The following is a 25,061-nucleotide window of genomic DNA, read 5'->3' as shown; positions in this document are numbered from 1 at the left end:
GGCTGATTATCTCCAAAATGAAGTCAGTGACAGTAGGTTATTTACATTTCCCTTTAATTCAGACTCAATGATACTCTCTTACAGCCCCTTAAAGCAGCTTCTGTGACTTGTAAGGAATGCCAGCTGATGTAGAAAGCCTTGCCTCTTGTGTGTGGGTGACAAGTACCAGCATCAGCATTTCTGGGAAAGCAACACCAGGCACAGCACAACTTCTGACAGCAAAAGACTCACCTTTGTTGAACTCGCACTATTTCTTGGTGCCTGAAGGGGTGATTTTGTGGACTCTCGTGGGCTTGCGTTCCTATTCTCCCCCGACACTCCGGCTGGCTGGGTACCACTTGCTCTGTCTCCTGCAAGAAGAAACAGCAAAAGCAGAGGAGCTGTCAGAAGCTATCAGTTCTAGTGTTCCATAGTGCTCTTCAGCTGAGAGTGGGTCTTAGGGCAGGGAGCACTCTGCCAACTATAATTGGGGAAGGAAGCTAATAAGTAATTTGAAATTCAAGAAAACTCTATCAGTCAGTTGCTTCAAGATTACAGAATAAAGAGAAAAATAATTAAAAATCTAATGTTTAAGAGATATAATATAACCATACATTAAAATTTTCACATTAAAAATATTATAAAAGGGTATTGAATAGATATATCTGAAAATATAATTTCTGGAATATTTATAGCATTGGCTCATTTTTGTAAAAACAAACATATGTATGAATGTATACACACACAGATTGAGATACCAAAATCTTGACAGTGACTAACTCTGAGATGTCATTTCTTTTTTTTTCTTTTGGGGGCACATCTATATTTTTTACAATAAACACACTTTATTCCTATAATAAAAAATAAATTTAAGTTAGTCTAAAATTTAAGGAACATACCATTTCTATAAATTCCAAACATGCTTGATCTTCCTTCTGCCACTCCCTCTCTCTGGCATGCACACACACAGAACACACACACACACTTGCCATTAGCTACACTGCATCCAAAGAAACCACTATATTGGTTATCTACTCATGTTGCAGTCCACTCATTAGTTTAGAAGTCCTGAATGCCAAACTCTCTAGAGAATATCATAAACACATCTAAGATAAAATGAATCTGGATTCACTATAAAGACACATACACTAAAAATTAAGGGTTTATATACATTCAACAGCTAAACCACTATAGTCTTTGAGGTATGCCAAACGTCTAATTAACAAGTTTTCCTTAAAGCAAAATAACCCCTATTTACCTGATTAAAAAGATACTAAAACTATAATCAGTAAGAAATTCAGTAAATACAGATGGCTACTGTCATGCAGTGAAAAAAATTCATGTGCTGAAACACATTTGGGTCGCACTGAGCAGTATAGTGTGGTGGCGATAGAGACCAAGATTTCTTATTCTGAGTGTGGGCTAAAATCAGTACAAGTGGCAATATGTCAGGTCTCAGAGTCACTTTTCTAAAACATTAGAATAATGTGGTGGGGCTTTTTGTCAAGTATTCATCACAAGCTTCTAAAACAAAATTATATGAACACTTTTTTATAAAAGGGTTAAAGTGGGGACAGAAAAGGAAAGGGATTAATTATGCCACCATAATCTTTAAATTTCATTTTTCTAAGTCTCCAGCTTCAGGCCAAAAACTCTCTTGGATGTAGTAATTGCTTATGAAAAATTCTACAACTACCCCAATACTGGCAAATTTCCCCAAACAATAGCTTTCAAGTGAGATAGCTCTGCTTACTACTTGCTAGGTATGTGACCTTAGACAAGTTACACCACTATCTAGGTCTCAGTTTCCTTGTCTGTAAAATGGGAATATTACTCCAAGGTCACAAAGTTGTTAACAAGATGTCACAAGAACATCTCTTAGTGCCTGTCAACTGGAGGCACACAGCAGATGGGAGCTTTGAATGCTAATATTGCTTTTATAAAAATTCCCTTGAAGCTCAATATTCTTTTTTTAATTATTAATGTTTATTTATTTTTGAGAGAGAGACAGAGTATGAGCAGAGGAGGGTCAGAGGGAGAGGGAGACACAGAATCTGAAGCAGGCTCTGAGCTGTCAGCACAGAGCCCAACACAAGACTCGAACTCACAAACCATGAGATCATGACCTGAGTGGAAGTCAGACACTTAACCGACTAAACCACCTAGGCATCCTAAGCTCAATATTCTTAAAGTAATGTTAAGGAAATCCTCAGAGACTTAACCCAAATAAGTTCACCAAAAGCAAGCCTATTTTTGTGGCAGGATGCTTGTTGCATATTTCTATATTATTAATATCATTTAAACATCATATTTAGAAGCCTCAGTACTTGTATGCCTAAAGGAAAGACTCTTCTAATCTCTAAAAAGTTTAAATCATGAATTTCCATATTATTAAAACTTTTCCTTTTATTAAAAAGTAGGAATTTTTTTCTTTTCAAAGACAATATCTTATCTAATCCTTTGAAGCCACAAAAATTTGAGAAGGGTTATAGGCCACACATGCTGGACTCCCATAGATTTTATGATTTATCTTAAAGATAAATAAGAAGGGGTGCCTGACTGGCTCAGTTGGAAGAACATGCAACTCATTATTTTAGACATGTGAGTTGGAGCCCCATGTTGGGTGTGGAGATTACCTTAAAAAATTAAAAATCTTTCTTAAAAGATGAATAAATGGGGCTCTGGAGAAAGTGCCATAAGAGATCTTTCACTCATAAGAGTCTGTCACTCGAGAAGCATTGCAAGAGGAACACTTTTCCCTGGCATAGTTGGATAAAGTATTTGGTGACAGCTGACAATCAAGTTCCTGATTCAAGAGGAGAAAAAAATGGCATTGTCAGCCCTGCTTCTGCCCACTAAGAGTTTGGAAACTTCAAGATGGTATGGAGAACTTGGAAAGAGTAAGTAAGGAGTTTGGTATAAATCATCCTGAACATCAACCAAAAGAACAAACTCTGTTGTAAAATACAAGCATAATTGTAATGATGGATGCTGTACTTTCCAGTGACAAAATGTTAGGTTATTCTCCAAGTGTTGATCTCTAAAACCCCCTCAAACCATAAACAATTCCAGCCTCTCTGAAAATGCTGAATGGGTTCTTCCTTCCAAAGTTCCTATGAGTTTGAAAAATCTCATTTGTTAGAAAAGGAATAAGTATTTTCAGTTTAGTCCCTTCCACCTTATTATCTCTTCATGGAATGGCCCCAGGTGGACCAATAGCCTCAGCAACCCTACATGGGAATGAAAACCTTCAGCTGATTCTTACTTGTAGGCTATGTGTCTTCTAGCTCAGGCCCCAAGCATCATGAAGTGAAACAACACCTCCCTATTATTCCCTAAATGAATTCCTAACCCACAGAAACCACAAGACATAAGAAAAAAATTATTTGTTTTAAGTGTTGGGGCTGTTATGCAACTAGATAACTAAAACACCACTACCTTTCTTTCTTAATCTAAGACACTACCAATTATAAAAGCCACCATTAGCTTAATTAAATAACATTTTAGGGGAAAAATGACACATTAAATGCATCCACCAAGTTTAAAGTATAATCAGATATAAGCAAGTTAAAGTGTGAAAAATATGTGTTTTGGCATCAAGGATACTCAGATCACGCCCAACAGAACATAGTAGTATGTGTGACACAAAAGGAGTCCTGTCAGTAGGACACACCAGAAAAAGTAACTTCAAGAGTCAAATCTAAAAATTACTCAAGAACCTCATAAGAAATAGAGGAGTAAACCCCAATTCTTACCTGCTCCAGTTTTAAAAATAATTTCATGACTTTCCTTAAAGGGATAAGGCAGAGGGGAAAAAGATATCATTCTAAATAAATTAACAAACAATAGCTTCCAAAAGTATTGTGCTGCCAGGTATCATTTATTTATAAGGACATAAGGGAAAGAATATATAACAATAACAGTAATACCCAGTCATAGTTATTGGCCTTTATAACAGAGATTTAGCCAGACACATGAGAGAACAGGACTCACCCCCCTTGGTGAGTTCCCATCCCTATTCAGTTGGGCTCCACCACCTGACAAGTGACAAGGTTAACTAGGACTGCCAAAGAAAGTTCTTAGAATAGATAATGTACTTGTGTATGATTGAGAGTGAACATATTCTCCCTGCCAAACCCCCACAAATGACAATATCTGAGCAATAATAATACATCTAATTAGCTTTGCTCATTTAAGCTTCATTATATCTTTGTTTGGAGTCTGCTAGGACATTTCCCCCCCCCCTCAAAAATTCTAGAACACTAAAGCAGAGCATTTATCTTAAAACGAGAGATATATTTTTACTCAAAAGGGAATCACCTTTTGATTCCCTCCCCTTCAATCTTGTCTCCTTGGTACCTGGCTAGGCAGAATCTGGATAATGAGTCATCCTACATCTTCTGCTCCCAGACATTTTCTATCTTTTGACCTCACCTCCTGTACATCCTAATTCTAGCCTCAGTGGAGTGGGTTGTTGGTGCTCTGCTATATACAGGAGCAATCAAATTGACTTAGCTCTGATATATTTCATGAGTAAGGCAAGTGTCAAACAAGCATTATTTCACTCATTTTCTGACCCATGAGCAGAGGCCAGGACAATATACACAATGAAAAGAGCGAGACTATCTGTTAGATTGATTGAGAGGCTTGGAACCTCAGCTGAGTCAAGGAAAAATTAGCTGCCCTTAAAGTAGGAATAGTGAAATATAATATTTTGTCCTTGTTGGGATTTTAGTGAATTCAGCTGACTCTTACAGAACTTGACAGAATCTAGTTTTGATCCAATGGCATGGCCACAACTTCAGGACCTTCCAAGTCCCCCAATTTGTTTAAATCCAAAACCCAGAAAAAAGAAAAAATTCTTCCATCGTAGTCCTAGTTTTTTCCCATCTACTCTAGGTTGCCAAATCAGAATACTGTCCTTAGACCTCAAAGACATATGCATCCTTTAAATCTTCCTTTCAAGATGTGATCAATCAAAACATTAACTGTTTTCATCTTCACACAGCTGAGGTTTTACTGTGTGCATTCTATTGCAAAACTGATTTAAAAAATTTACTTTCTTACTACATTGCAATGAGAAACAATGAAATCTGGCCATGTGTAGCAANCAATAAACTATTTGTAAATAAATAAATAAATAAACATTAAAAAAATTTACTTTCTTCAACTACTGGCTTAAATTTTAAATTAAATAGATTTATAACTAATCATTCCATTGCTAATAAAAATGCCTTGCATTTTTGAGGGCATGTTCTTCCCAAGAGCTCTAATTACTACATGATTAATAAACTGATGTCTCCATAGTTTGGAAAAAAACATATATATTCATCTTTTAGAACACCTTTTTTAATCTACCCTATCCTGTGTCACCCCAGACTTCCTTTTACCTTAAATCTGCACACATCTCTGAAAATTATTTAAAGTCTTTTTGAGGGTTTTAAAGACCTTTTCCCTGATTAAAAGAACTATGGGATTATCACATTCATTTTATAATTGGGGGAAAGGAGGCTCTGGAAGAGCTGATTAGAAGGTCTTTTAAAAATGTGTGTCTGACTATTATTATTTTAAGTATTCTGGATCTTTAAGAAACAGTACTTAGAGAACTGTTGTTTCAGACCTATTTTTAAAATAATTTCTGGGGGGGCATGGAGGAGGGCACTTGTGGAAATGAGCACTGGGTGTTATATGGAAACCAACTTGATAATAAACTATTTGTAAAATAAAGAAATAAAGAAATAATTTTAAAAAATAATTTCTGGGGGCACCTGGTGGCTCATTCAGTTAAGTGTCTAATTTCAGCTCAGGTTATGATCTCACAGTTCACGAATTTGAGCCCCACATCACTGCTGACAGCTTGGAATCTGGAACCTGCTTTGTATTTTGTCTTCCCAGGCCCCCTCTCTGCCCCTTCCCAGCTTGTGCTCTCTCTCTCTCTCTCAAAAATGAATAAATAAATTGAAATAAAATAAAATAACCAAAATAAAATAAAATAATTTCTGCCTACATTGGTCACTATTTCAAAAGAAATAAAATAAATTATGGAGGAAGACAGGTATAAGTTTAAAATCCACACATATCCACAAAGTAGCATCTCCTCTGATCCTATTTCCTTACCTACAATATCACTCAGTTTACTGCTTACATTTGTATGAATTTCTAGTACAAAACAGATCTTGAAATTATGCTATATTGTCCACTCTCCAAATCAAGTAACATTCATTGAGTGCCTGACCCATACCCAGCTCTAAACTAGGTACCTTTAACTTGTATTTCCTCATTTAAAACCAGGAGGTGGATCTCACTCTCTCTCTTTCCCCCAGTGAGAATAATCAAGTTAAGACAATACAGATGACTTATTTAGGCCAGAAATATTGTCTTCTATGCAAGTGATGCTTCCCAGAAGACTCTGAAAATTTCAGTCTGACTGAGATTTATGCATTTTAAGACTACACATTTCCCCACTATCGAAAGTACACCGTTCCTATGAAATTTTTTAGAAGCCACACGGTGGTATAAAGCAAAGCAGCAATTACCATTAATCTATATGGAAAAAAATTGAGTATTCTCAGACCCAAAAAAATAACCTCTCTTACACGTTTCTGATACCTTAAGACACATCTTGCTACTGGACACACAAAATAAATAGAAATAAAGCACAGATGTTCACAGGCCCAGTTCAAAGCTATGGCACGTATAGGAGGATTAGGAGGAACTTAACAGAGGACCGTGGGGGAGAAGAAGGGGGGAAATAGTGGGGGAGAGGGCGAGAGGCAAACCATGAGAGACTCTTGAATGCTGAGAACAAACTGAGGATTGATGGGGGTGGAGAGGAGGGGAGGTGATGGGCATGGAGGAGGGCACTTGTGGGGATGAGCACTGGGTGTTGTTGGAAACCAACTTGACAATAAACTATTTATAAAAAAATAAAAATAAAAAATAAAAAAACAAAACAAAACAAAAAAACAAAAAACAAAACTATGGCAGCTTAATGCTGAGATGCTGAGTAGAATTCCCAGGGAAGCAGCCTGGTGGCACCACACTAGGTTTTCAGGGTGCATGCTACCCTGAAATAATGGCTCACTGCAAAACAAACACTGAACCCTATTTTCACTTTTTGCACTTTTTTCAAGTGGCATAACATGAACTTTCAAAAACCAAGGGATATCTCAATTATCATGACAGAAGATAGTGAGTATTTTGGTTAACTAGCTAAAGTTGAAATATTTCAATACAATAAACACAACTTTTATTCAATAGGCCTGAAGTGCTTTGAAATTATGCAAATCTTGATAAATTTGGGGGTAGTTGCATTATTTCAAATCTTTTCCATTGAGAGGCTTAATACTTTATATTCAATATTTAATTCCAAATTGCACAAAATAGGACCACACTGAATCATTTAAGCTATAGAACTCAGATCCTAAGTGCAATCTCCGAAACTCAAATTCAGAATTCTTTCCATTTTCTCAACATCCTAAATTTACTATTGTCAAGTGACAATACTAAAACTATTCAAGGGAAAAGAATCCATGTATTTGGGGAGTACAGAGCCTATCAAATAGTGGAGCACTCTTCCTGAGAGATTTTGGGCAAGAATGAGTTTTATAGAGTGAGAAGAGACAACATGGAAACAGCATGATTGGCTAGGAAGACGGGTTTCCTTATAAGGCTAGCAGGTCCTATTTTCTAGGTTAGATAAGCTAGCTAAGGCTAACTTGAATGACTGTAACTAATGTTAAGTTTTCTTGACAGGTGTTTTCAGTAAGTGCAGGATGACTTAGTTTAGATTTGTGACATGGGCTAGGCCACTGGGATGGCCTCCATTTTGTGGATCCCAAAATACAAATTAACTTCATCAACTTCCTCCTTTTGATATACTCTCAGTTGTACTGCAAGTATTGATCAAAATTTAAAGTATTGGTGCCACTCTGAGCTACTACTTCTTGTCGATATTGGAGTCAGGATGAATCTCTGACCATAATTCATAGTATAAGATATCAAGGTCTTGGTCCATTAGTTGGCAGTTGTTCATCCTTTTTTTTTTTTTTTTTGTCATTCTAGGCACAGGAAGATCATTTGTCTCATTATCAGTGGCTGTATGCATGCCTTTAAAGGTTTTGAGAGAACACAGTGTAGCAGGGTGACTGTTAGAATGGCTATAAACTGAATAATACCCAGTATTTGGAGGATACTCCAATGCCACAATTCCCATGGCCCAAACCAACTTAGATTGAGTAGATCAAAGAAAGACTTCATTGAATGAGTCACTTTCTGAAGCCAAATGGCTTGTTTATATATTTTGTATAAGTCTACACTTCTCCAGAACTGTTTATCCACAAGTGTGATCCAAAGAAACTGAGGAGTTGAAAATGAGGGAAGAAGTTTGTAATGGGAGGAATTACAGAATCACTAGCATCATAGTAAATCCAACATCCAGCATCAGAGTAAATCCATTGAGGCTGGATAGCCCACTTTTGTAATGGTCTGAGATGTATGAACAATGGTGTTGTCTTTCTAGACCAGCACAAGGCAATAAGTTGACAAAAGAATGACAAAGACCTTCATGGTGTAAAAATAAGGAAAAGAATTATTGGAAAGGGAAGGAGAAATGGAAAGAATATTCTCAGTGTTTTGTGAGGAAGCAGTCTGCTTCAACTTCAGCTAATTCTTTTCCTAGTCAATTTAATTTTCATGTCTCTAGCATTTGCACAAGACCAGACATCAAGTGGAGCCTTCTTCAGTTGCAAAATAAGGATCCAAGTTTAAACACCGTATTTGGCAATGGTGTCTGTGAATGAGAGTAGTTGGTAGATAGAGTCCTTTCCATTAATTTACTTTTGCAAAATCATCAGAATAAAAAGTGATTGTCTTAAAATAACAAAATACTTAAAGATGCACATGGTTAAAGACCTGATGAGAGTTCCTTTGATGGTTAAATGGAGTTATTTCTGTGGCATACAATAATTTAGAATGATAATTGGACATTGAAATTTTGATAAATTTCTAGAAACTCTATACATAATTTCTAGAATACCTATGTTAGTAACATGTATCCACACACATATAACCTAATAAGGTTTATCATTAGTTATTTGACAATGTTTCCCACATAATTTAACATATCAAATAAACCTAATTTCTTTAACATCTCTCTTTTCCAAGGTGAGATTCAAATCTTTTGAGATTTCCAGGGACCCTCTAGAATCTACCAAAGTTACTTTAAGGTCAGAAAGATTCCATTACAATTTGATTTGGGGAAGTTGTCAAAATGGGAAAAGGTTTGAACATTTGACTAGGTAAGACCACAGATCATTATCAAATACTTGATTATCTATTTAACTAAATTGACAATAAAAGATTTGAAAGGCAAATACAGGTTACATTGTAGCGAATGGGACTTAGTTCCTAATATTAAGAAGACTGGGTTCTCTTAAGTAATCAAAGAGCTGATATAAAAACAGCATGAAACACAGGAAATTATTTTGCTAAGATAAAAAAATCTTTGTTTTCCAGGTAGATTGCTCTGAAAGTAAAGTGAACAAACAACAAACCTTTCACAATCACTTATCCAGAGCAGATTGAATTGAACAAGAAAATCTTTTTCACAGAGAGAAAACCAAATTCAAATCTGAATTTTGCATCAGTGCACTTTTAATAACAAAATTCATTTTTTAGGGAAAAAACCCTTAAATCCATTCTAATCTTAGCCAGCTTGACCACATCTAAAATTCTTTTCCTAAGATTCCTTTTCTACAAAAGTTCTACAACTTATTATAACCATTCAATTTTTTTACTGTATTTTTTCCTCCTTTCTTATTTTGAAACAGTCACTTTCCTTCTTTACTTTTCTTTTTTTTTTTAATTTTTAAAGTTTATTTATTTTGAGAGAGAGACAGCATGAGTGGGGGAGGGGCAATGAGAGAGGGAGAGAATCCCAAGCAGGCTCTGTGCTGGTAGCACAGAGGCTGATGCAGGGCTCAAACCCACAAAGCTATGAGATCATGACCTGAGTTGAAACTCAGGCACTTAGGCAACTAAGCCCCCCAGGAACCCCTTTCCTCACTTACTTTTCATTTACAGTTGTTTACTTTCACCCTTACTATTTCTTGGTAGTTTTATTAACATGTATGATTATAATTATTACCATTAGAATCCTAAATTCCTAGTGAAAACTAAGAAGTAAGCAAGTGTGGACTGGCAAATTTACAAATATATTTCAGAATTTCTAGAAATACCTTCTTCCTCAGCAAATTTTTCAATGTGGGCAAAAAATGCTTATTAATAGACCAAATATCCTTAGTTCTTCTGTAAAAGGAAATCAAAAGTAGATAATCTATGGTCAGTCATTAAAGTTTCATATTTTATATTCCTTGGAAATGATCTGGATATGCAATATATATCCATCATTTAACCTATCTCAGTATAATATTAAAGTTTCAAGTTACCAAAAAGATTTTGGAAACTACTTTTAAGTAGATGTACGAAAAAAGTATAATTATTGTTGAAAAGTTTATTTACAAATTTTTTAACTTCTGTTTAATTTACTTATTTCTAACTATTATGTTGAGATTACTCATGAAAAGATGATTTGCTGTTTAATGATTCATGAAATTAATTTATCTTTTTTGCTCACAAATTCTGTAACAGAGATAACATGAGCTCTTTAACTTGTAGTAAACTTAAGTAGAATAAAAGTTGTAGATCTGCATTATATTTAATATGACAGCTCTAAAGACATGACAATTTTAATTAAACCAATAAACTTAAATTAATGTTTATTTACCAAATATTATCTTAGATTAAAACAAATTTGAGAGACATTAGTGTTACTTCCTATAGGTCTGTGAGTATATTCAATGTATATATATGTTTATATATAAACAGAACTCTGTACAAACTAATTTTGGCAATATCATCCAGAGATAGAAAAAAATCACACATTATAAAATACTTATAGGCATACATAAACATACAAATGTAAAGAAAAGATCTTCTACATTCTTTACAGATGTAAAGAAAGATCTTCTAGTTTTTAATTTCAAGTCTTAGCCAAAAGGCAGGTACAATAATGCAAAATTCTGTAGCCTCTAAAAGAAAAGTTGGATACAAATTGGTTTCTGACAGATTCAATATGTTAGGTTACATGCTCAGATAACTTACACATTTTTATATATTGGAGAATTTTATAATATTGGAGAAGACTTTTAAGATTTTTTCAATTGGTTAAGCTCCAAATTGAAGCTCCACAAGCCCCGCCCCTTGTGATAGAAACAGCCTCCCTAAAATTTGTATTTCAAAGAGATGGCTTCTACAGATGCGAGTTCCTAGAGATGATCAGGTTGAACTTTTACATCTCAAAGACACAGAAAAAGAATGCATGTTTCTCCAAAGACTTTTGTTTCCTAAATCCAGAATTTTATAATACCTACAATCTTTTGAGATGAATAGGAGAAGTTTTGGGGGTTGGTTTTAAAAAAGGAAAAGTGGGTGAATTGCTTCCAGAGCTGCATTTATATTCCTGTAAAGACTCAATTTATAAGACAAATACAATTGTTTTTACTTTCTCAAAAACTGGGCTGCAATCTGAATGACATCAACCATGCTGATCCACTCATCCAACTACTTCATCTATTTGCTTCTTTAGATCAGGGAGAAGATCTTCAACTAAGACAGAAATCAAAAGATTCCTATGTTCTAGATTTAGAGCTTTGACCTTAGATAAAGTTTGTCTTTGTTTTTCTTTCCTTCTGGGTACATTTAGCTTAGGGGAGAAGCCCTTGTTTAAAAATAAAAAAAGTTCCTATCAGGTTCTGAATATCAGCTAACAATCTGGCCAACTTCTGACCATAAAGCTACTCAGAAATCCTTGCAAATATCTTGTCAAGGTTCAACTGGGGCAAACAGTAAACATTCCTGTCAGTATTAAACAACTCAAAGACACTAGCTTCCCAATATCCAGAGCCACTTCCAAAAATTGCCAAAAGTAAGAAAGACTTAGACAATCCCCCTGAGAATGGGCAACAGCCAGTAGGACCTCAACTGCAAATGGATTGCAACCTACATTTCTGTCTGGCCATGTTTTGGGTGCTTGACTCTTAGGTTGCCCACATATGCAAGAACCCAACAACCTGCATGCCCCTGGCAGGCAGAAAACTAAGCCAAGTTCTTAGGACACAAAACAAGATGAACAAGAAGACAACAGCTGTCCCTGGGAGACAAAGGATTGACAACCCATGGGGATCTCAAAACCAAATTCATAAAAGTCTGAATTTATAAGGGAAGGGGTAACATGAAATCTTACTTTCCTCTCCCAATCAGGCATGATAGAGATCCTGGAGAACTGACTCCAGTAAGAATTCTTACCCTCTATCAGTTTCTGACAGTTTTCCCAAGATCCCATTTGCAGGTTCCAAAGAGAGTGGACTTTACAGAGTATAGTTCTGGTATCTGCAGCATTTAGCAAGCTTTTCCACTAATTTTAATTTAGTTTCTCCTTGGTTGTTTAAGGGAACAACTAACTGATAGCTGTTGACTGAAGAATTGCTGGAAGTCCTGGTAATTCTGAGATGTGTCCATATAGGAGCCCTCTTTCAAGGGTAGATATGGGGGCATTTGAGTTGGTGTGGAAGAATTTGATTAAAAAAAAATCTTTGAGTTAAATCATTTTTCCATTGTCCCCCATTGATTACAAATGAGATACTGGTTTCTGGGCCAGTGTGTTGGTGATGAGCCTCTAGGAAGGTGAAATCAGAACTTTTAGGTTTCTCAAATTGGAGCTGTTGTAAGGCCACAAACTTGGTGGACTTCTGTTTATGGTATTACAGTCAATTTCAAGTAGAAAGTCAATTTCAATAGGAGATTAGTAAAAAAATACATTATTGAATAAAAGGAAGATGGAGGCAAGTAGAAAGAGATATGTCAGTCTTAAAAGCCTTTCATTTTAGGTGCCACTTAGGTCTTTAATTTTTCATCAGTCTTATGCAATGAATCTTTCAATGAAGCTATTTTGGAATGTTGAAGCCTTCTGATGACTTTGGCATGGCAATTGAAATAGTTATCTCATTCTGTTTGTTTGATTTGGGACCTTTTGTTAAAATCAAAGATAGACTAAGACCTGCCTTGAACCTTCCCTGAGCAGACAAAAACAATTCTCTATAACTGAAGAAAATGCTGATATTATAACCAATCACTGTGAAGAATAAACAGTTACTGCCTTCACACTATATAAGCTGCTTTATAATAATATACCCTTGAGCCTCATTCTATGTTTTGGTTTGAGTGTTCTTGGTTTGTGAACTATCTTTTTGATATGTGCACAATAAACTTTTACTGACTACTACTTAAGTAATAAATTGTTTATACTTCTGTTATTTATGCACTTTTGACATTTCATAGCTTCAGAAGGGAAATCCAAAGACCCAATGACTCCAAGGACAGTGAGCAAACAAGTGCTGATACGATACCCAAAATCCACAGAGCTCTCTGCTTTCTTGCTGACTCTGACTGAAATTTGACAGTATCTCTTCAATCTGAGTTTTTTTCTCTTTTCATTTTTGCTGTCTAATTTTATTGTGCATACCTGAACTTTGTTTATTAAAATTCCTTAGTAAGTCATAATATTCTGCTCAAAAGGAGATGGGGGCATGTGAGTCCAGCTATTGAAATCAAAGGGCCCCTCATTTTAAGAGATCTTAGGGAATCTAAAGGGAAAGATGGAATCCACTGGGTCTAAAATTATTTCTCCATTTCCCTCAAAAACTCTCCTGCTTTAAACAGACCAATTACTAGTACCAAAATTGAATCAGTAATCAAAAAACTCCAGTAAATAAATATCCAGGACAAGACAGATTCATGGGTGAATTCTACCAAACATTTACGAAGGTTAATCATCAAATTATTCCAAAAAGTAGAAAAGGAAGGAAAGCTTCCAAATACATCCTACTGCAGCATTACCCTGATACCAAAAACAAACAAAACACTACAAACAAAACAAAACTACAAGTCAATATCCCTGATCAAAATAGATACAAAATTCCTCAACAAAATATTAGCAAACCAAATTCAAAAGTACATTAAAAGGATCATTCACCACAATCAAATGAGGTTTATTCCAGGAATGAAAGGATGATTCNAAAATGGATAAAGAACTGGATGAGCACTGAGTGTTATGTGGAAACTAATTTGACAATAAACTATTTGTAAAAAAAAAAAAAAGGATGATTCAATATCCACAAATCAATGTGATACACCACATTAAAAATGAAGGATAAAAATTATACGATCATCTTAGTAGATACAGAGAAAGCATTTGACAAAATTCAACATCCATTCATAATAAGAAGTCTAAATATGGTGAGTTAGAGGGAATATACCTCAACATAATTAAGACGATATATCACAAACCCACAGCTAAAGTCATACTCAATGGTGAAAAACTGAGCTTTTCCTTTAAGATCAGAAACAAGACAAGGATATCCACTCTCATCACTTTTATTCAACATAGTACCAGAAGTTATAGCCACAGCAATCAGACAAGAAAAAGAAAAAACATCCAAACTGGTGAAGAAGTAAAACTGTCACTATTTGCAGATGACATGATACTATATATAGAAAACTCTAAAGACTCCAGCACTCCACCCAAAAACTAGTAGAAGTAATACTATAGAATAAATTCAATAAAGTTGCAAGACACAAAATTAATATACAGAAATCTGTTGTATTTCTACACACTACCAACAAAGTAGCAGGAAAAAAATTAAGAAAACAATTCTATTTAAAGTTAAAAAAAAAAAAAGCAAAATACTTAGGAATAAATTTAAGCAATGAAGTGAAGACCTATACTCTGTAACCACAAAACATTGATGCAGAAATTGAGGATGACAGAAACAAATGGAAAGATAACTAATGCTCGTGGATTGGAAGATTAATATTGCTAAAATATTGATACTACCCAAAGCAGTCTACAGATTCAATGCAATCCCTATCAAAACACCAATAATATTTTTAACATAACTGGAACTAATAATCCTAAAATTTGTATGGAACCACAAAAGTCCCTAAATAGTAAAAGATCTTAAGAAAGAAGAACAAACCTGGAGGTATCACGAACCCAGATTTTAAGATACACTTCAGAGCTGTAATATATATGGTGCTGGAACATATATAGACACACTGGTCAATGGAATAGAATAAGAGTCCGAAAATAAACTCACACCTATATGGTCTATTAATTGGTGATAAAGGAGGCAAGTATGTACAATGAGAAAAAGACAGTCCTTTCAATAAATGGTGCTGGAAAACTGGACTCCTTCATGCAGAAGAATGAAACTGGACCAGTGCTTACACCAAACACAAAAGTAAAAGAGGATTGAAGACCTAAATGTGAGACATAAAGCCATGAAACTCCCTGGCAATAATGACTTTGAGATCAGCCTTAGCAACATTTTTCTAGATATGTATCCTCAGGCAAAGAGAAACAGAAGCAAAAATAAACTATTGGGACTAATCAAATTCAAAATCAAAAGTTTTTGCACAGTGAAGGAAACCATCAAAACAAAAAGGCAGCCTACTGAAAGAAGATATTTGCAAATAATATATATGATAAGGGGCTAATATCCAAACCATATAAAGAACTTACAAAACTCAACACCCAAAAAAACAAAACAAAAAAATTTCAATTGAAAAATGGGCAGAGAACCTGAATAGATTTTCACCAAAGAAGACAAACAGATAGATCCAGACACATGAAAACATGATCAAATATCATTAATTATCAGGGAAATGCAAATCAAAACCATAATAAGATATCACCTCACACCAGTCAGAATGGCTAATATCAAAAAGATAAGAAATAACAAGTGTTTGGCCAGGCTATGGAGAGAAGGGAACTTTTGTGTACTTTGGTGGCATTCTAACTTGGTACAGCTACTATGAAAAACAGTATGAAGGTTCCTCAATAATAAAAATAGAAACATCATGCTACCCAGTAATTCTACTAGTGGGTATTTATCCAAAGAAAAAAGGGGGGCGCCTGGGTGGCTTAGTCGGTTAAGCGTCTGACTTTCGCTTAGGTCATGATCTCGCGATTCGTGGGTTCGAGCCCCGCGTAGGGCTCTGTGCTGACTGCCAGCTCAGAGCCTGGAGCCTGTTTCAGTTTGTGACTCCCTCTCTCTCTGACCCTCCCCTGCTCACGCTGTCTCTCTCTCTCTCTCTCCTAGAAATAAATAAAACATTTTATAAAAAAAAAAAAACAAAGAAAAAAGGAAACGCTAATTCAAAAAGATGCACCTCTATGTTTACTGCAGCATTATTTACAATACAAAGATATGGAAGTAACCCAAGTGTCCATCAGTAGATGAATGAATGAAATATAATTCTGCCATAAAAAAGAATAAAATCTTGCCATTTTCAACAACATGGATTAGCCTAAAGGATATTATGCTAAGTGAAATAAGTCAAACAGAGAAAGACAAATACCACATGATTTTGTTAATATGTGGAATCCAAAATCAAACTAATAAAAAGTGAAAAGTAAATAAAGAGCAGATTCATAAATACAAAGAGCAAACTGGTGGTTGCCAGATGGGAGGGGTTGGAGGATAGGCAAAATAGGTGAAAGGGATTAAGTAGTACAAACCTCCAATTATAAAGTCAGTCAGTCACAGGGACGAAAATTACAGCACAGGGAGTATAGTCAATATTATTGTAATAATTTTATATGGTGACAGTGGGTAACTACTTTTATCATGGCATTTCATAATGTATATAATAGTCAAATCAGTACAATTTATACCTGAAGCTAATATACATCAATTATAAATTAAGTACATATAAATAAATAAAACTACTAGAAATAATAAGGACTAAAGAAAACAACTGTATATAAAAAGTAGGTAAGGTGAATAGAATGTGTTTTAAGGGATAATGAAAATTATGAAGGACATATTGTTGTTTTGTTCTGCTTTGCTCTTTGGTAAAAAAATTAACATTTTGTCCTAAAGTAAAATAATTGTTCCAGAATAAGGATAAAGGGCAAAACCTAAATGGATACAGAAAAGTTGTAGAAGGTTTGTGGAAAATGAACTGAGAAAGGAATTTTATGTGTGATTGGGCTGGCTAAAATTGGAATGAATTTATTTAAGTTAAAAAAAAGTAAAGTTTTAATATCAAAAGTATACTGGTAGGGGCACCTGGGTGGCTAAGTCAGTTAAGCAACCCACTCTTGATTTCTGCTCAGGTCATGATCTCATGGTTCCTGAGATCAAGCCCCGCACCCTAACAGTGAAGAGCTGATTGGGATTCTCTCTCTCTCTACCTCTCTCTCTGCCCCTGCCCCATGTGCACGGGCTCTCTCTCTCTCTCTCTTGCTCTCGCTCTCCCTCTCTCTCAAAATAAATAATGAACAAATATTTTTTTAAAAAATATACTGGCACACCAGAATTAGGTTATCTTTCTGTCCTGTTAATAAGAAATTATAATAAAAGGGTTTTCTTTACTTTTAATGTAATCTGCCTAGGAAACAAAGATAATGTGCCTTTTTTAAAAAATCTAAATCCAAGTTAGTTAACATACAGTGTAATAATGATTTCAGGAATAGAATTTAGTGATTCATCACTTACATATAACACACAGCGCTCATCCCAACAAGTGTCCTCCTTAATGCCTCTTGCCCATTTAGCCCATTCCCCCTACCTAACACCCCTCCAACAACCTTCAATTTGTTCTCTGTATTTAAGAGTCTCTAATGGTTTGTCTCCATCATTGTTTTTATATTATTTTTGCTTCATTTCCCTTATGTTCATCTGTTTTGTATCTTAAATTCCACATATAAGTGATATCATATGATATTTGTCTTTCTCTGGCTGACTTATTTCACTTAGCATAATACATTCTAGTCCCATCCACAGTGTTGCAAATATCAAGATTTCATTCTTTTTGATCACCAAGTAATATTCCATTGTATATATCCCACAACTTCTTTATCCATTCATCCATCGATGGACATTTGGGCTCTTTCCATAATTTGGTTATTGTTGAAAGTGCTGCTATAAACATTGAGGTGCATGTGATCCTTGTAAAAAGCACTCCTGCATCCTTTGGGTAAATACCTAGTTGTGCAATTGCTGAGTCATATGGTGGTTATATTTTTAATTTTTTGAGGAAACTCCATACTGTTTTCCAGAGTGGCTGCACCAGTTTGCATTCCCGCCAACAGTGTGAAAGTGTTCTTCTTTCTCTGCATCTGCATCCTCACCAACATCTGTTGCTGCCTGAGTTGTTAATTTTAGCCTTCCTGACTGGTGTGAGGTGGCATCTCATTGTGGTTTTGATTTGTATTTCCCTGATGATGAATGATGTTGAGCATTTTTTCATGTGTCTGGTAATGATCTGAATGTCTTATTTGGAGAATTGTCTATTGATGTCTTTTGTCCATTTCTTCACTGGATTTTTGTTTTTTGAGTGTTGAGTTTGATAAGTTCTTTATAGATTTTGGATACTAACCCTTTATTTGATAATGTCCTTTGTAAATACCTTCTCCCATTCTTTCCATTGCCTTTTAGTTTTGCTGATTGTTTCCTTTGCTGTGCAGAAGTTTTCTGTCTTGATGAGGTCCCAATCATTCATTTTTCCTTTTGTTTCCCTTACCTCCAGAGACGTGTTGAATAAGAAGTTGCTGCAGCTGAGGTCAAAGAGGTTGTTGCCTGTTTTCTCCTCTAGAATTTTGACGGCTTTCTGTTTTAAATTTTGAGTTTATTTTTGTTTATGGTGTGAGAAAGTGGTCCGGCTTCATTCTTCGTCATGTCTCTGTCCAGTTTTCCTAGCATCATGTGCTGAAGAGACTGCTTTCCGTTGGATATTCTTTCCTGTTTGTCAAAGATGAGTTGGCCATACGTTTGTGGGTCCACTTCTGGGTTCTCTATTCTGTTCCATTGGTCTTTGTGTCTGTTTTTGTGCCAGTACCTGTCTTGATGATTACAGCCTGTAATGTAGCTCAGTCTGGAATTGAGATGCCTCCAGCCTTGGTTTTCTTTTTCAAGATTACCTTGGCTATTCAGGGTCTTTTCTGGTTCCATATAAACTTTATGGTTGTTTATTCCAGCTCTGTGAAAAATGTTGGTGTTATTTTGACAGGAATTATATTGAATATGTAGATTGCGTTGGGTAGTATCGACATTTTAACAATATTTGTTCTTCTAATCCATGAGCATGAAATGTTTTTCCATTTTTTGGTGTCTTCTTCAATTTCTTTCATAAACTTTCTATTGTTTTCAGTGTATAGATTTTTCACCTCTTTGATTAGGTTGATTCTTAGGTATTTTATCGTTTTTGGTGCAATTGTAAATGGGATCAATTCCTTGATTTTTTTTCTGGCTGCTTCATTATTGGTGTATAGAAATGCAACCAATTTCTGTAACAAAGATTACATGTCTTATGAAAATAATATCCTGTGTTCCATGTTGTCTTTATCAGGTCTCTGGTTACTCAGAAAAATAAAGATTAAGCCTTCTCTACTAAAATAAAGCTAAGGTTGTTTGCTTGATTGTTTATCTGTTTAACAACTATAAACTTTCCATATTTGCCTTGAAAGCTTTTGTCATTTTTGTTAAATGGATAACTAAGGATTGTTTCATAGTGACCTATTATCCTATTTGATCAAATGTTTTAAATATTTTGACATTTTAAACAAGATTTCTCAAATTTTGAATACAGTAAAAAGAAAAAATGTTAATTCACTTAGGTTTATTTGGTATATTACATTGCATGGGATACACTGTCAAGTAAAAAGTAATGTTAAACCTTTTAAAATCATATTTATATGAGATATCAGTCATTAAAATAGGTAGTTCAAATATTAGATAAAATCCTACTAATCTGATATGTCCTGCTATAATCTTATCAGTTCATAATTTCAGCTATTATCTTATAATATTGTGTATTACAAAAATGACCAAATTTACTTGTCATTTGTGTCATTGTGTGTGTGTGTGTGTGTGTGTGTGACTGCTCACCAGATCTCTAACCATAGCTATTTTTAAGTCTTTTATCATTTACAGACAGTTGTTTTGCATTATTGTTTTTGTAATTGTTCCTGCAAAAATGCTTCATCTTCAGAGGGATTCATGGGAAAGACCCTGAGAATTACTCTAAAATGCTGGTTTCTGATAAGTTTAAGACCATAACACTAAACTGAGTAAGAACTTCTAAAATGGAAAACTGATTGATTTATAATGTTTATCTTTGGGAGAGAGACAGAATGCAAGCAGACCAGGGGCAGAGATAGAGAGGGAGACACAGAATCCAAAGCAGGCTCCAGACTCTGAGCTGTCAGCACAGAGCCCGAATTGGGACTTGAACTCACAAATAGTGAGATCATGACCTGGCTGAAGTTGGGCACTTAACCAACTAAGCCACCCAGGTGCCCCAAAACTGATTGATTTATAAAGCTGCTAACCCAAAATGAACCAAAATAAGAATGACATAAGACTGAATGAACAGATGAAGACAACCATAATTTTTATTATTTCATTTAAAACATTCCTGGCTGTTTAATATTTTGTTTTCCAGATTTAAAAGACCCCTTTTCTCCTTTCTTTAAAACTATACTTTACCAAATTTCTGTAAGTTATAGACTGCTTTGCAACTTTGCAACAAGTGTTGAAACATTTATCATTTTCTCCCTACCTGATCCCCCCAGAATTTGGAAACTCTTATTAAATATTCTTGACAATGTATGTATTTGCATAAGTTCAATAAGAATCTGTTCTCCAGGTAACAGGACCTAATTAGACAAGCCCTTGCAAAGCAGATTTAAAAGAGTTTACATGGTCAATCACTATTCTTGATGCATTTATGTCAATAATCAAGCCAAGTTTATTGAAATTAGGTTTCATTTGCAAAAAAACTCTTTTTTTAAGTTTTGTGTTTTTTTTTTTTTCTGAGAGAGAAAGAAACAGCTTGAGCATGGGAACGTCAGAGAGAGAGGGAGACACAGAATCTGAAGGAGGTGCCAGGATCTGAGCTGGTTGTCAGCACAGAACCGGATGTGGGGCTCGAATCAACGAACTGTGTGATTATGACCTGAGCTGAAGTCGGACGCTTAACCGACTGAGCCACCCAGGCACCCTACAAACAAATTCATTTTACTGTGTATCCTTGATAGAAACAGGGATGATTGTAGAAATAAAAATATCGTTTCAGTAATATTATCTGTGGATATCAGATTCTAGTGTTGTTAATTTCCTTTGAGATACCGTTTTGTACCTGTAAACTGGACAGTATCCTGAATTCTTTTAGTTTGCTCCAATACTGGGTTAGAACTTTCCAAATTCACATATCTAATTTTTCCCCACTCTTTTGACTTAGAATCACTATACAACTAAAATTTCCCCCTTTCCAAAACAATGAAAGATAAAGCTGGACAACTTGATATAACTTTCAGAGAAATCACCACAATAGTTCATGTGTGGATAATCTTCATGCCTGTTCCTATGGAACCATTCAGAAAACTCACCACAGACATTCAAACTGCAAGGCAGAAAAATCGGTCACAGTGCCAGTACTTGCCCTCCTCACTCTATATGAAGATGTGTCAAACTGACATCTAGAAATCTTCTCAGCTAGCTGCTCTCTAAACTCAGAAACTGAATTTACAATTTTCTCCAATGATTAACTTTGTTTTTATTTAGTTTTCATAGAAATGCCTCTCATTAAATTTCCTGATTGCTCACAGCATATAGAGGTCTAATTTAGGTGGAAGCTCACCTGCAATACCACTTCCTGAAAAGAAACATCCTGATATTCATCCTTTCTTCAGTAATGATGAGGATGTGTGTTTGCTAACATATCATCTTGTGCCTATATAAATGACTCAGAAAAAAACTGAAACCAAATTATACATGATCCAAAAAAAATACATATAGATTGATTTAGCTAAAACTGAATTTGATTATAACCCACTTGAGTCATTTAATTGGTTAAATCTTGGCTCTTGGGAATCTCTGTTCTGGGAAATTTTTCAATGCTTGGCTATTGTTCTTCTTTTAGTCATAATAACCTCTCCAGGTTAGTATATTCTTGATGGTTCTGAATGCAGCCACTCACATACCTACTGGTATCCATTAGAATTATACAACTAGATGAAATCAACAATAATTACACAAATGATGTAGAGAGTGACTACATGACCCTCCTGCCTGATGATTCAACTAGTGGAAACAGCAAATATGTGGTTCTTTGGCCCAACTACATCAATGATGGTAACTGAGAATAATGCCATACTGATTGGTCATACTTTTAGCCTGCTGAAAGAATGGCCAAAAAGGAGGAATTGTTAAAATAAAAACCAAATGCAGACCAGCCTCGGAAATTTCCTAAGCAGAAAAAACCACTTTAGCCATTCAAGCAAAGCTTAATTTAGCATATTTTTCTTTTTTCAATTTTTCAATGTTTTATTTATTTCTGAGAGAGAGAAAGGGATAGCGTGAGCAGGGGAGGGTCAGAGAGAGAGGAAGATACAGATTCCAAAACAGGCTCTAGGCTCTGAGCTATTTAGCATATTTTTTGAGACTTACTTGACCTGGGTCATTTCTTGCTTATATCTCTAGAAATCACAAGCAAAATTTAAACAGTTTTCCAAAATTGTTATGGGGTAACCACTAACCAGTTCCCTATAATTTAAGAAAAGTCTAAGTGATTGTTATCACTGTGAAAAATAAACAGTGAGTGCTTCCTACTATGTAAATGGCTTTATAACAATATACCCCTGAGCCTCATTCCATGTTTTGGTTTGAGTGCTCACAGTTTGAAAACTATCTTTTTGATGTGTGCACAGTAATCTCTTACTAATTACTACTTAGGCCATTCATTGGTTTTATGTCAGCTATTTCTGAACTTTTAACACTTTACTTTCAAGTACACTTCTTAAATTAACAATCTTGTCTAATTAAATGTTCCCTACAATGATCATTGTAATTCTAAGTTGTCTTAGTAAGATCTTTGCCTTTTGTATGCATCTGTAGCTTTTGGACATTCCTCAGACATCAACTAAGCAGAGGTGCCAGAAGGTGATGTGCTTAATTCTTTGAAACTTGAGGATCCCATTTCTTTAGCTAAGCCTTAGGTCTCTTGGAGCCAAATTAATATTTATGAGGGATTTGTACCTAGGTTGGGGATTTTAATATTTTATAGGGTACCTTGGTACATGAAAATTATTTTGAGGCTGGTGGGTGACCTAGTATCTTTCTAACCCATTCCATGACCAACATGGGGGTTCTTAGAGTTAGGTGGCAATCATTCTAACAGCTTTCAAATGCTCAACCTGCATCCACCAATTTTGCAGTTTTACCTTCTGAGATTCCCATTAGCAATAGATCTATCATTCCTTTAATAATATCCCTTTATAATGGAGGAAACTGTGATGGGTCTTAATAGTCTACTTACATATTAATATGCCATTGATCAAAAACTTCTGAATGTCCTCTCTTAATTTATATCCCCAAATCACCCAGTAGTTTACACTGTGGGCTTTCCTTGAGGCTTTGTGAGTCCCCTAAAAGCTGCCATCTTGCTTTCTTTCAGTTGAGGAATTCTCATTATTCTCCCTTAAAGTAATCCTCCCTAATTCAACCAGACTTACTATTTCTGGTTGCCTGTGCACAGTTCCTGAAACCTGTGAGTCTTGCTGTGAAAATCTGAAGTCTCTCACACCCAATTTCCACCTGGTGAAAATCTAGAGTTTTGCACATACCAATTTTCCCGCTGGAAGGATTAGGACAAATTCAAGGAGTTCAGAATGCAAAATATGCAGAGCTCTATCTGAAAGCAGCTTTCCAGAGATGCTGGAGAGTGGCAGCATCCAAAAGGGCTCTCTAAATACCTTCACCTACATCTAGGGGCCATTCTCAGAATCTTCAGCAGTTGTCTTTGAATCCCATCTTGTCACCAAACTGTCAAATGACAAAACTAAAACAATATAGTAATGAGTTTGATACACTTTATTCAAGGAAAAACAATCCATATTGGGGGAATATAATGCCTACCAAGCAGTGGAACATCCTTCTTGAGGGAATTTGTACAACAGTTATTTTATAGAGCATTACAAGAAGCAATGGGTGGGGGGTGGGGGGCGCCTGGGTGGCTCAGTCGATTAAGCATCCGACTTCGGCTCAGTACTTGATCTCATGGTTCATGGGTTCAAGCCCTTCATCGGGCTCTGTGCTGACAGCTCAGAGCCTGGAGCCTGCTTCAGATTCTGTATCTCCCTCTCTCTCTGACCCTCCCTTGCTCAAGCTCTCTCTCTCTCTCAGAAATTAAAAACAAACAAACAAACAAAAAAGAAAACCAACAAGAAGCAATGTGGAAGCAGGGCATGCTAGGTTAGGAGACTGGCCTTTTCCTTATAAGGCTAGCAGAGTTTCTATTTTCTAGAATAAACTAGCTAAAGCTGAGTTGAAGGAGTATGATAGTGTATGTTACGTTTCATTGGTAGTCTATAAACGCAGGGTCACTTAGGTTTAGGTTTGTGATATGGGCAGGGCTACCAAGGAGGCCTCCATTTTGTGAGTTCCAATATACAAATTAACTTTATCACTATAAAGCTGAGAAGTGTTCCATACAAATCAGCAAAACACAGTCTCATTTTTTAAAAAACTGTAACAGCTGGAGTGGGTGGTGTTCAAATGTGAAATTAATAAAGCATGCAAGAAAGTGTAAAAGAGTCATAAGACATTAGTGTTATCAGTGGTATTTATTTATTTTCTCTGTGGCATGTGGATAAAGGACACAGGGACTCTGAAGTAAGAAAGGTTCATAAGAAATGAAGGTCTTCCAATGGGCAGAAGACATGAACAGACACTTCTNTAAAAAAAAAAAGAAAAGAAATGAAGGTCTTCCTTTAATGAACTTGCCCACATTGAGGGTTGGAGGCAGGAGTGGAATAGCCAGATTAACCAGCTATGTGGGAGGTGATATTAGCCATCATAAGTGTTGTGGTTACCCCATATCTAAGTAGTACCTCTCTCTGAGAACCCTCATATTTCTGTTCCTGCCCCACTGAGGAGTTACGTCACCTCACCTGCTCA

At 35.5% G+C, this 25,061-nt stretch overlaps 1 protein-coding gene across 3 annotated transcripts in view; it reads right to left on the bottom strand.

The window, feature by feature from the left end:
- Positions 1 to 25,061, bottom strand: part of FAM13C (family with sequence similarity 13 member C) — a 155,092-nt gene that overhangs the window by 94,882 nt on the left and 35,149 nt on the right. For all 3 annotated transcript variants that reach the window (XM_077765229.1, XM_077765227.1, XM_077765228.1), the window contains one exon: positions 232 to 350. In XM_077765229.1, the coding sequence (XP_077621355.1) occupies positions 232 to 350 (119 nt within the window). The remainder of the gene's footprint in view (positions 1 to 231; positions 351 to 25,061) is intronic.

The sequence above is a fragment of the Crocuta crocuta genome, unplaced genomic scaffold (assembly GCF_008692635.1).
Source record: "Crocuta crocuta isolate KB4526 unplaced genomic scaffold, BGI_CrCroc_1.0 scaffold244, whole genome shotgun sequence".
Classification (NCBI taxonomy): Eukaryota; Metazoa; Chordata; class Mammalia; order Carnivora; family Hyaenidae; genus Crocuta; species Crocuta crocuta.
This window is presented reverse-complemented; position numbering and strand designations above follow the sequence as displayed.